The sequence below is a fragment of the Bufo gargarizans genome, chromosome 2 (assembly GCF_014858855.1).
Source record: "Bufo gargarizans isolate SCDJY-AF-19 chromosome 2, ASM1485885v1, whole genome shotgun sequence".
In the NCBI taxonomy this organism is placed as follows: Eukaryota; Metazoa; Chordata; class Amphibia; order Anura; family Bufonidae; genus Bufo; species Bufo gargarizans.
In genome coordinates this window covers 564428040-564441285 of record NC_058081.1, presented here as the reverse complement: position 1 = coordinate 564441285, position 13246 = coordinate 564428040, and the positions used below count along the sequence as shown (strand labels likewise).

General features: G+C 42.9%; 1 protein-coding gene across 1 annotated transcript in view; it reads left to right on the top strand.

Annotated features, from left to right (window-relative positions):
• Positions 1 to 12346, top strand: part of SLC17A7 (solute carrier family 17 member 7) — a 101948-nt gene extending 89602 nt beyond the window's left edge. Inside the window, exons 6-12 of the mRNA XM_044278181.1 lie at positions 1778 to 1864; positions 4554 to 4696; positions 5928 to 6077; positions 8947 to 9079; positions 9168 to 9278; positions 11609 to 11736; positions 12005 to 12346. Of these exons, the coding sequence (XP_044134116.1) occupies positions 1778 to 1864; positions 4554 to 4696; positions 5928 to 6077; positions 8947 to 9079; positions 9168 to 9278; positions 11609 to 11736; positions 12005 to 12346 (1094 nt within the window). The remainder of the gene's footprint in view (positions 1 to 1777; positions 1865 to 4553; positions 4697 to 5927; positions 6078 to 8946; positions 9080 to 9167; positions 9279 to 11608; positions 11737 to 12004) is intronic.
• Positions 12347 to 13246: the final 900 nt, after the last annotated feature.

Genomic DNA, 13246 nt, shown 5'->3' with positions numbered 1-13246 from the left:
CACAGCCAGTACACAAAGTGCAAGCAGCCAGCCTGCATGGCACCACTGACAGGAGCCACAGAGATATGGATGTGGGGAGACACAAACACAGGCCACAGTTCACAAACAACACTGCAGCCAGCACGCAGTCCCAAGCAACCAGTATACGCAGGACTCAGCCTGCAGCCAGTGAGAGGGCATGCAGCCAGCCTACATGGCACAACTGTCACACTGAACCGTACCGTGACACAAACACTAGATACATAAATACACTACAACCACTACATACATTCACACATTACAAATAGGGCCGAGCGAATCGAACTCCACAAATTTGATTCAAATATCAGGGAATCTCAATTCATCGCAATGCTAAATTTCCTCGTGGTAGCGAAACGCTTAGTGACTAATTACTTTGTCACGAAGCACATGTCTTTGTAATTAGTGGATGCAATGACAGGGAATGGTGATTGCAGTGCACCCCATCATTGTACCCCTCAGATGCCACGTTCATGGCTGATTGCGGCATCTGACAGCAAAAGTCTTTTTAATAAAGTCATACTTACCCTCATCCATTTGATCACGAAGAGCCGGCTGCCATCTTGATTAAAGATCTTGCAAAAAATCCTGTGCATGGTGACGCATGGCGTTATCACGCCGGCCGACGTGATGATGTCCTCACAGGCCGTGCATGATCTTTAATCAAAATGGCAGCACCCGGCTCTTTACGATTAAGTGGATGAGGGTAAGTATGATTTACAAAAAAAAGTTTATACTGTATTATTGCTGTCAGATGCCATGATCAGCTATAAACGTGGCATCTGAGGGGTACAATGACTGGGAGCGGAGCAATCGCAGCTCCCTGTCATTGCACCTACTCCTTACAAATAAATGCACAGTGTACATTTAGGGTACATCCACACTGTCAGGTTTCTCGATACAGTTTTGGAAGTCATGCTCAACCTGCGGCCCTCCAGCTGTTGCAAAGCTACAACTCCCAGCATGCCTGAACAGTCTACAGCAGCGCTTTGTGGTAGTTTTACAACAGCTGGAGGGCCGCAGGTTGAGCATGCCTGCTGTATACGATCTCCCCTTTTATGATCCACTCCTGGTTTTGGCTTCCAAAACTGCACCAGGAAACCTCACTGTTTGGCCGTACCCATTTCAGGTGTCTCGATGAGCACAATGCTAGGTTTTGCAAGGAAAAGATTCCATATGGTATCCCTCTTGCTAAGCGTAAAACATAACTTTTTAAAAATTTTGACCTGCCCAGACAGGGTAAAAGGTGCCACACAATGCTGCCCAATTATCAGTAACCTGGTAGTACATCCACAGTAGTTCTAATCGCATACACGATAAGGTAGATTTATGAAAATTGTTTATGAGAAAAACTTTGCTGCCCATAGAAACCACAGCACATATAATAAAATATAAAATGAAAGCTGTGCTGTGATTGGTTTGCTGTGGTCAACAAAGGCAGTTTTTCTTTTAGACAGTTTCATAAATCTCATACAATACTGTTCACTAAGGGCCTGTTCACACAGAACACAAAATCCACAGCGTTTTCTGAGGCAGAAACCACAGCGGCTCCTGCCACGGTTGTTTACTTCGAAGGCCACAGACCAGCTGAAATACAATGGGAGGCAGACACCACGCGGTCGCCACTAGCGTTGTGTCTGTGATGGGAATTCCGCTGTGTGAACAGGCTCTTAATCTTATTGGTGCTGTATAAATATGGGTGTAGCAAAATAATACATTGGCGAAATGTATCCAGGTTGGTAATGTCCGTTTTTTTTAGGTTCCTATGCTGGAGCCGTAGTGGCCATGCCATTAGCGGGAGTACTAGTCCAGTATACGGGATGGACCTCAGTCTTCTATGTCTACGGTAAGTTAACATGTAAATGAGTTTTCTAGTGTAGTAAATACATTTTAAAATATTCAAGAATTCTGAGTTTGGATGATGAATTACTTTTAACTCAAAAGTTTATTACTTCAACTCCCATTCCTCCTTGGAGTGTTTTTTTTAAATTTTATTCTATTTTAATTTACCTCATTTGCAGTTTTCTCCTGCTTCCTGGTTTGTCATATGTCTGCCATCCCATCATGCCTTAGGGCAGTGAGATGTGTCCTGACATCAGCAGATCATGTGACACTAACCACGCCCCTTGTTCTTACCAATGACGCTTGTGAGTCCTGTATTACACGGCTCCACTACAGGACATAACCAACAGCAACTGAATATCAAACCAGATTACCACTGGGCACAATGGTAGGCTAATTACTTTAGAAAAAGGAAGTTTTGATAAACGGTGGTATTTAGGGCATGTGATATCTGTTGGGTGGGATACATTTATATTAGTGGCACAACCCCTTGAACAGACGGGAGTTTCTCATTCAGGACCTCCATTAATTAGTCCGAAAAGAAGAGCAACCACAGAGGGCATTTCTCTCTCTCTAACTCTCTGGAGGATCTAGCCTGTCTCGCATTACATAGATAGCATATTGATTTAAAGGGGTTGTCTGGGATTTAAATATTAATGACCTCTCTTTAGGATAGGTCGCCAAATTCAGATCTATTGGGGTCCGACTCCTGCAAACCCCACCAAACAGCTGTTTGAAAGGCAGCAAACTCTTCATTATATACCAAGCACAGTGCCACCCATTGTATAGTGGCTGTGCATGGTACTGCAACTGAATCCCATACACCCCCTCTGATCAGATATTGATGATCTATCCTGAAGATAGCATGAATATTGGAGTCCCAGACAAGTCCTTTAATGAGCATGATGTAATAATGTATTTCTCCTTTGATGGTGCAACAGGAAAACTGGTCACCTTCACAGGTAACAGCTAGTTGCTAGGAGTCCCAGTCAGGGCCGGTGCAAGGATTTTTGCCAACACAAGCGAAGGTACATTTTGGTGCCCCCCCACCGCAGCTCACCTGGCCCTGGTCCAGTCTGCATCAGCTGGCTTCTCCTCTGTATGGTCCTGGTATCTTTGCTCTGCTTCAGACCAGTGCTGGTTTGACGACTGTATTTTTCGCCCTATAAGACGCATCGGCCCATAAGACGCACCTAGGTTTTAGAGGAGGATAATAAGAAAAAAATATTTTCCGTTACAGATCAGGTCAGACCAGCAATCAGAACCCCAATAGTAATCAGACCTCAGATCAGCCCCCCATGTCAGCCATCATGCCCCCATGTCAGCCATCAGCCCCCCATGTCACATTTCTCCCCCTCCATGTCACATTTCACCCCCTCAATGTCACATTTCTCCCCACTCCATCCATGCCATATTTCTCCCCCTCCAAACCATGTTTCATCAACCCCTCCGTTTTAGTTTACATCTCCCCCTGAGTGTCACATCATGATCACATCATTACCCCCTACTGTGTCAAATTTCTCCCCCCCCCATGGCACTTCACCCCCCTCCCCCGGACGGCCCTGGCCCCATCCATAATCACATCAATACCCCCTATTGTGTCACATTTCTCCCCCCTCCATCATCCATGTCACATTTCTCCCCCTTCATGTCAAATCACCTATGTCTTATAAGCCCTCCATGTCACATTTCTCCCCCGCAATCTCACATTTCACCCCCACAATGTCACATTTCTCCCCCTTCAAACCATGTCACATCACCCCTTCCTTTTTAGTTTTCATTACCCCCTTTGTGTCACATCATGATCACATCATTACCCCCTATTGTGTCACATTTCTCTCCCCCCATGACACATAATCCCCCCCCTTGACGGCCCTGGCCCTATTCATGATCACATCATTACCCCCTACTATTGTGTCACATTTCTCCCACCCCCCCATGCCCCATGGCACATCATCCCCCCCGGCTGATCCTTCCTGGCCCTGGCCTCATTCCCATGTCACAGTCACAGACTACAGAATACAACTGTATAGACATTTACATTGTCCCCCCTCCATCATGTCACGGTCACCCCCGCCCCCTCCCATATTAATGATTGTTGTTGTGTAATATTTATTTTTTTAAACATTTATGCCATGCGCTCAGTCTCTGGCGCTAGTGCGCTCATTTCATCAGTGATCACCTACCCTACCCACCTGTCCCGCTGGCTGCTGCTACGGCAATCTGGCTGACTGCTGTGTGAGACAGACTCAGACTCACAGACACAGTCAGTCAGCTCTAGTCCCTGCTTCCTGCTGCTGTGGCGCCACTCGCCAGTCACGCCCCCCTGGCCTGAGCCCATGTGACCGTGTTGCCGTGAGTGAGGGCCGGAGCCGCACCTGCACGACACACGCAGGAGTCACAAGTAAGTTAAGTAAGTGGTATAAAAAATAAATAAATAAATAAAAAAGGTCATTCATTTTTCCGCCCTCTGCTTCTCTGCGCAGGGTGCGCCCTAAGGCAGGCGCTTGGTCTGCCTTATGGTAGCGCCGGCCCTGGTCCCAGTAGCAGGACACATCATATTGAACGTATCATCAGATAATCCTTCTAATAAAAAGCAGTTGTCTCATCTAGGGCAAAAAAATGGACAAAAATGTATTTAAATATGCAAATTAGACAAATTGTATCACAAATAATATGCTTCTGGCCTATAGGGAGCTTTGGGATTTTCTGGTACATGTTTTGGATTCTTGTGTCCTATGAAAGCCCCGCAAAGCACCCCACCATTTCAGAGGAAGAAAGAAAGTACATTGAAGAAAGCATTGGAGAATCCACATCTTTCATGAACCCACTAACGGTGAGTTGCTAAAAGTAGAGGATGTGAAGATATAACATGTATAGCAATATGTAATGAACTGGATAGACAAGAGTCGTTTCTAGAGTGTGTTCTGGTTCATATATCAGAGGATCATAATGGTCTTTTTTCCAAACTGGACAAGCTCATTCCTGTTTTAAGAGAGACCACCATTTATTTTATTAACCTTGTTGTCCTCCATTGAATCCAATGCAGCTTCTCTAAGGCCTCTTTCAGACGGGCGTTGCGGGAAAAGGTGTGGGTGCGTTGCGGGAACATGCTGCGATTTTCACGCAACGCACCAGTGATGTGTGAAAATCACAGCCCCATAGAAATGAATGGGTCAGGATTCGGTGCGGGTGCAATGCGTTCACCTCCCGCATTGCACCCGCGCGGAATACTCGCCCGTGTGAAAGGGGCCAAAATCCTTTTCAAATTGTAGTTTCCGAATTGTTTTCTTCTCTCGTTTCATCCTTTGGCGGAGGGATCGGCACTGTCTCGTCATTGTTTATCCAGACACAGTGACTCATCCCTGCTACTGTAGCTTATCCCCCCCCCCCCCTTCAGCAAGCAGCAGGTCCACTCAATTCTACTAATTGGTGGGGATCCCAGTGGTCATACTCCCACTGATTAGACATTGATGGTCGATCCTAGAGGGGTTGTAGTCTATAACAGAAAGAAAATAGCATGGCGCCCCATAGTCTACACTGCCTTGCAAAGAATCCTGCGTGTAGGTAAAGGGTGATGCACCCACCTGATCGAATTACGAAGTGCAAGCTTTTTGGAGATAGATAACAATAGCTCCAAGCCTTTCTCTTCTCACTGATTGGAGTCACGAGCATCACATATAAGTAGTGTTGGGCGAGCATGCTGTGTGCACCCCGCATCACGGATGCGGACCCATTCACTTGAATGGATCCGCAATTCCGGAGATGTGGAACGGAGTCAAGTTGTTCCGCACCGCAAAAAAATATGATGTCAGGACTGACCACGGACATATTTAATGGGTCCGGCCCGCTGCACGGATGTTGCCCGTGCATTGGGGACCGTAATTGCGGTCCTCAATGTACGGAACGGCCGCACAACGGCTGTGTGCATGAGAGCTTAGGGGCTTCCTCTATGGCACGTATGCTCATGAAAATATCCTTCGTGTTGAATTTAAAATACCTCCTGTATATGACCATATAATTCTTCCGCTCCTATAACTGTATTTGCTTAATGTGCTTTATTATAGAAATTTAAGGCACCGTGGCGAAAGTTCTTTACCTCAATGCCGGTGTATGCAATCATCGTTGCCAACTTTTGCCGCAGTTGGACATTCTATCTCCTGCTAATTAGCCAGCCAGCGTACTTTGAAGAAGTCTTTGGTTTTGAAATCAGTAAGGTATGTCTATTCTGTGGTAGACAATGTGTTATTGACCTGCTAAATCTAGCTGAGATCAATAGTCAACGTAAATAAATAATTTTAGCATCATGCGGTTTTGATTAAAACATTAGAGAGAACCATTAAAGCCATAAAACACTGCCTAAAAGCCAGTTTAACGGGGTTATTTCAGGACTGGATTGATACAACTTCTGTCAATGGCTCATGTAATCCGATGAAAGAAGCAATCTAAACCTCTTCTGCCTTTTCATCATCTGGTGCTGGATTTTCTTTAATATTGATGGGGGTAAAAAAAAATAAAAAAAAAATAAAAAAAAAATGTTACTTTCTGTAAATGTTCTCTTTCCTGTGGCTATTTTTCATAAACAGTCCTCTATTAGCAGAAGTCAATTGACTCTTCAACTACATCAAATTGTGTTTTAAAGCCACTAAAATGTTAAGGGGATATTCCCATGTCAGCAACTAAAAGGTATCAGTTGTGTAATGGATAGTAAAAAAAAAAAGTTTTATATATATATTTTTTTATATTCTTTGTCTATCAATTCATCACACTTTTCAGGATCTCTGACGGCAGTCATTTAATGGAAAGCTTAATTGTTTACTTCCAGAGGTTGAAAAACTATCCTGGTCATGTGCAAGGCTCATGACAAGTGAAAGCTTTGATAGTTTGTTGGATACTAGTGGGCAGGTTATAGGGTCATGAACCATCCTTCAACATTGAGGGGGTTTTACAGGGATGACCTATCCTCAGAATAGGTCATTGATATCTGATTGGTGGTTATCTCACCATGAAGGCCATGATGCTCTGAAAAGGCCATGGTGCTTCACAAGCTTACTAACCACAGCGCCATACACTGTATAGTGGCTGTTATTGGTATTGCAGCTCAGGCTCATTTATTTGAATGGGACTGAGCTGCACATAGGTCATGAGGCCGATGAACGTGATGTCACTGGACTCTTCAAACAGCTGATTGATGGGGGTGCCATGAGTTGGACTCCCACTGATCTGATAGTAATAAGCTATTCTGAGGATAGGTCATCAATATTCTACTCCAGGAAAACCCATGTAACTGTACTAGGTGCACAGGCTGACTGCTCCACAGTCCAGTGATCTAGTCATTCCTGGCTACTGGTTTATTGGCTTTTCCGGCTACTTGTGACCCCCGACTTTCATGCAAATAGAAAGTTAAGGAGGGGAGCAGAGGCTGCAGACGGAGTGCCACAGTTCTTTATACGGTATGTATGGAAGATAAATTCTGCGTACCCCACTTTCTTTTTTAATCACTCTAAAAGCCAGGCAAATTGATGATATTTTGAAATATATCTAATTACCAGAAACAGGTTGCTTTAATGGTAAAATCCCTCTTGAATGGCCATCCATATCCCATTGATGGATTGAGCTGCTGTCCATTGCTATGTTCAATCCATATTCCGCTCCACAGACACTGACTATTTAATTTATTACTTATTTATATAGCACCAACATATTCCACAGCGCTTTACAGGCCCTGTCTCACTGTTCCCAGTGGAGCTCACAATCTAAATTCCCTATCAGTATGTCTTTGGATTGTGGGGGGAACCAGAGTACCCGGAGGAAACCCACACCCTCAATACGGGGAGAACATGCAAACTCCATGCAGATGTCCTTGGTCAGATTCAATCCCAGGACCCCAGCGCTGCAAGGCACCAGTGCTGACCACTGAGCCACCGAGCTGCCTCCGTGGTACTTGCTTTTCTTCAGCCTACCTCTATAATAGACATATAACACATTTCTTTGCCTTTGGGTACTTTTTCTTCTTCCAGGCACGCTTACTATCTCTAGTTGTGAAGCATTCTTTGCTACTTGTAAATGCTCGAGAGGAGGTAGTAAAGATTGCACAGGCTCAGAGCTCTATTATCCATCTACCATAGAAATATCTGATGTACTGAGGCACAGAACATTGGATTTCAGCTGGAAAGAGTCATGCTGAAGCAAAGGTCCCCCAGATCGAGCATCTATAGTCAATATCCGTGGAGCTGAATACAGATTTTATACTGTGTATCAGGCATGGCCAACCTGCGGCTCTCCAGCTGTTGTAAAACTACAACTCCCACCATGCCCTGCTGTAGGCTGATAGGTGTAGGCAGTCTGGGCATGCTGGGAGTCGTAGTTTTGCAACAGCGGTTGAGCCTCACTGTATATCAACTAGTTTTTAAGATAAACAAATGTTTCAAGATTTTGCAAAACATCACCAGATCGCTTGATCTTTACATTGATTTAAAATTGACATGACAGTTTAATTATAATTCCAGAGGTATGACGGTAATATATACTGAATCATAAAGTACTGAATCAAAAATGAACCTATCTAGGGATGGGTAGAAATATTAACTACTAGGAATTCGCCACCTTTGGCTAAATTACTCAACTTGCCCCAGATAACAAAATATTAAATATAACTTTTATTAATCCGTGTTAAAATTATAAGGGAGTGCACTGCCTCTAATAGTCCTCGGGTTCCTGCTAACTATTACCCCCGTAGTCCGTTATATTCACTGGCACTACTTGTAACCTCTGCTACTAGCACTAGACATCTAAAAACTATTCACTGCACTCCAACCCCTGATGAAGCCAGTGTATCTGGCAAAACATGTTGGGAGCTAAGTGATTGTTGTTGTTTTTTTTACACATCTAGCGCTAGCTAGTTTTAACTTGAGCACTTACTCATTGTACTATATACATTTATCGATTTCACACGGTTTAATAAAATTAATATTTTATATTTTGTTATCTGGGGAAAGTTGGGTAATTTAGCCAAGGGTGGCGAATTCATAGCAATTACTGAATCATATAGGTAGTAGGGTTTCCTAAACTGCATATGCCCTGCAGGTTGGATTGATCTCTGCGCTCCCACACTTGGTTATGACCATCATAGTGCCCATTGGAGGACAGATTGCGGACTACCTGCGTACCAAGAGAATCATGTCTACCACCAATGTCCGTAAGATGATGAACTGTGGAGGTATGTCCAGTTCTTTACTGGGATATTAGAGAGTCACATGCCTATTAATCATTCTCAATGCATTTATATATCTCTGCTCTTCTTTGAGGCTTTGGCATGGAGGCTACCCTGCTCCTAGTTGTGGGCTATTCCCATACCCGTGGAGTAGCTATCTCCTTCCTTGTTCTGGCAGTAGGATTCAGTGGCTTTGCTATTTCAGGTGGGTCATTAAGTGCAGTTATGTCAGCAACTATGGAATAATCTATGATGATATGTGAAATGTCATTGTTACAAATAGTCTGGCAGTTGGTGCTACATGAAGAATCAAGAACAAGATTATCAATGTGACACTTCTGATGAGCGTATGATAAGCAATTATGTTGAGAAAATGGCTGTATATGAATTAATGTATCATGCTTGTCCCAACTGGGCAATCCCTTCTTGGTCTAAATCTAATCTATGTACAGTAGGTGCAACTAGTGATGATCGGCAGGGGCAATATTCGAATTCGGGATATTTCACAAATATTTGGTAGAATATTCGTCATACATTTGCAAATTCGAGATTATTTTTTTGAAAAATCTGCAATGTAATATTCGAGTAATGTGCATGAAATACAGGCGTGGGTCACTATAGCTACATTTTTCAAGCTGCTAGAAGTTTCCTGAGACTGGAGAAAATGGTTGGCACGGCAGAACATTACAATAGCTTTATATGCAGATCGAGTGCTCCAATATATTTACGATTGCAAAATCTGCACTAATAATGCAAATATTTTGGCGCAACTTCACATTTTAACGGGTCTGACTACTTATTAGTGATTGGTGCACTAAGTATTGTTGTGAACTTGTGACATCACAGCACTATGTCTGTAGCATGTATGTATGGGCAGCAGAACCATCAGCTACAATATATCACTATCTAACCTACACTGACTATCTCCCACTAACTATCTGTATTATATATATATATAAACTAACTAACTACAGTAACTAACTATCTATCTAATGTAATGACACAGGAAAGCAGAGAGCACAGCAATAACACTGCTAAGGGCTGCTGGGGAGGTTCTTATATAGTAAGGGGTGGGCAGCTTTCCTATTGGTTGCTAGGGATGTTGCTAAGCTCAGACAAAGACATTGCAGCCTTCTCATTGGCCCACAAGCAAGAAGGGAGGTTACTGATGGAAAAAAAAATCTAGAATATTCGAAATTACGAATATATATCACTATATTCTAAATATTCGCAAATTCTCGAAGTGCCGATATTTGCGATTAATATTCGCTATTCGACTATTCGCGCCCAACACTAGGTGCAACTACTTTAACCCTCGACGATTAGCTGTTATGGCTGTAGGAAGCTGCAGGTGGCCTCTAATGAGATATTACATAGCACTCTGCAGCAGCTCTCTTCTGTCTCATAGAAATGGTCCTGAGTATACTATCACACGCCATGATATCTTATAGGGGTCATATGAGTACACTCTTTTTAGCTGGGAGAACTCTTTGAAGGCCTGCCATTTTTCCTGAAAAACATATTCCAACAAGCACAGCACAAGGTGCCTGAATGCCTTTTGCGCTGGTCAGAGATTCCCTTCAATGCATATTCTTTCACATCCATACTAGGGCATCAACTGAACCCATTCAAACCATTGCAGATCGGTCAGAAATAGTCATCATATTGTAATAAGTACAACAATGGATTATGCATTTTCCATCCTTAATGGAGTTTCTGAGACTTTATTATTGAGGAGCTATCTTAACATCCTTTAGGCCTCATGCACACGGCCGTTGTTTTGGTCCGCATCCGAGCCGCAGTTTTTGAGGCTCGGATGCGGACCCATTCACTTCAATGGGGCCGCAAAAGATGCGTACAGCACTCCGTGTGCTGTCCGCATCTGTTGCTCTGTTCCGTGGCCCCGCAAAAAAAATATACATGTCCTATTCTTGTCCGTTTTGCGGACAAGAATAGGCATTTCTACAATGGGCCGCCCGTTCCGTTCTGCAAATTGCGGAAGGCATAAGGGCGGCTTCAGTTTTTGCGGACCGCAAAAAAACAGAACGGTCGTGTGTTGAATGCTTAGTTTAGACATTTTCACAGGGAATCCCCAAGTCGCTACTTCCAGAGTAAACTCTGTTAGCAGTTGCTGCCATGTAGATAGGTTGCAATGCAGAGGTATGGTGGAGGACACCAGCCATCGGGATAGGTGAGCTGGTAAATCATTGAATGTATCATGTCTGTTTTGGTTAATACACCTCTAGTCCATTGAGTCCATCTTGATACTGGTTTATACATAAAAACAATCCAGGTAGTCCTCAGTTTGTGATCCTTTATTGTACCCAATGCAATGTTGTAGCTCAGTGTTAGCGTGTTAGCTTTTCTCAAGCATAGATACTGTTTTACTATTTATTCATTTTCTGGAACCTCAGATGGGATATCTAATAGGATGTGCAGAGTTGAGATACACTTGAAATTAAAAACCTAAGCAATATGTTATTCATTATAGTTATTTTTTAAATTCCTTTATTGGTTTATTCTTTCACATCTTAGGTTTTAATGTAAATCACTTGGACATTGCACCTCGATATGCCAGTATACTCATGGGTATTTCCAATGGTGTGGGAACCCTCTCTGGAATGGTTTGTCCCTTGATTGTAGGAGCCATGACAAAGCACAAGGTATGGAAATAAGAATAAGAAATTCATAAATGATTAATTATGCTCTCTGACTATGAATAATGGATGGCGTCTGGAGGCCTGCTGCTAGTCTATAATTATACTGGTGTTCCCATCCATTTTGTCACTTCACTGTTAAAGTTATACTTATTTATAGATCTGAAGACCATGGAATAAAATTGTTTTACACATTTTCTAGAACAGAACATTTCACTAGTTAATATGAGCAACATTCATTTTTTGGCATCTGTCTCCTTTCTATCCAATGCAGTCTCGAGAAGAGTGGCAGTATGTCTTCCTTATTGCTGCTCTTGTTCATTACGGTGGGGTAATCTTCTATGGCATATTTGCATCAGGAGAAAAGCAGCCATGGGCTGAACCAGAAGAAACCACTGATGAGAAATGTGGGTTCATTCATGAAGATGAGCTTGCTGATGAAAGTGAAGATCAGCCTCAGGGCTATGGTGGGTACGGCAGCTATGGGGCCACCAAAAGCACAAGCTTCCCCAATGGTAGTTGGCCAGCAGAATGGGAGAAGAAGGAAGAGTTCATTCAGGACCAAGGAAAAGACCCATACCTATATGGCACAGCAACAGAAAGGGACTTATCCTGAAAATAAACCCATACTGAAATCTAAGTAAAACAATAGCAATGTCTCCACTCCAACTGAGGGTGAGCAAGAATTTTCTGAAAGGTGACCAGTGTTGCCAAGCCTCCCCACTTTACATGATCACCGTGGCTTCCTTTCTGTTGTTTTAATGCATTATTATTTATCATAAGGGGTTAAAGGCAGTGCCTCTTCCAGTGCCCCACAACCACCCCCATTATTTTTGTGGTGTCCAAGAGCCCATTTTGTTTCTGGTATCAGTGATTTGCTTGTTTCTTGTCTAGATTGCCACAAGACACATGTGTTCAAATGTCTATCACTCGTTTTAAGTGTGAAAGCAATAACCAATGAGTGCGTGAGGTTTATCATTGACATGAACACTGACCTACGTTAAGGTACACTTTTTTGTGGGTTGTTGGTCGCTAATCATTATTTGTGAACCAGAATTAAAAGGATGGGCATGACCCTGCGTGCACACATCTCCAGACAAGGCTGGGCACCAAAATACTTTCAAGCATTTCTTCTATTTATTTTCAAAAAATATAAAGTAAAAAAAAAAGTTTATTTAAAAATATAATATTATTTAAAGATTATTATTAAAAATATAGAAAAATAGATGTGTTTACAAAAAATTAATATATAATCCCATATTGAATCTCAAGGAAGTCCTTCTGTTTTGTAAGTCAAAGGGGCTACCTGAGGTTTTATGGGTCAGTGTTGGGGTACATGTCCATTTGGGTGGAGAATGAGTGGTATATATTTGCCATTGTGGTGGGTATTGTCATTTTCCAGTCTTGGGGCTTTACTTTGTGGTTGGTGAAATTGATGAGGCACATGTTGTGTGTTGTTGTGTGCTCGGCAATGGGTCAACTCATGGCATGCTGTGTTCTCTTTTGGACCGACATG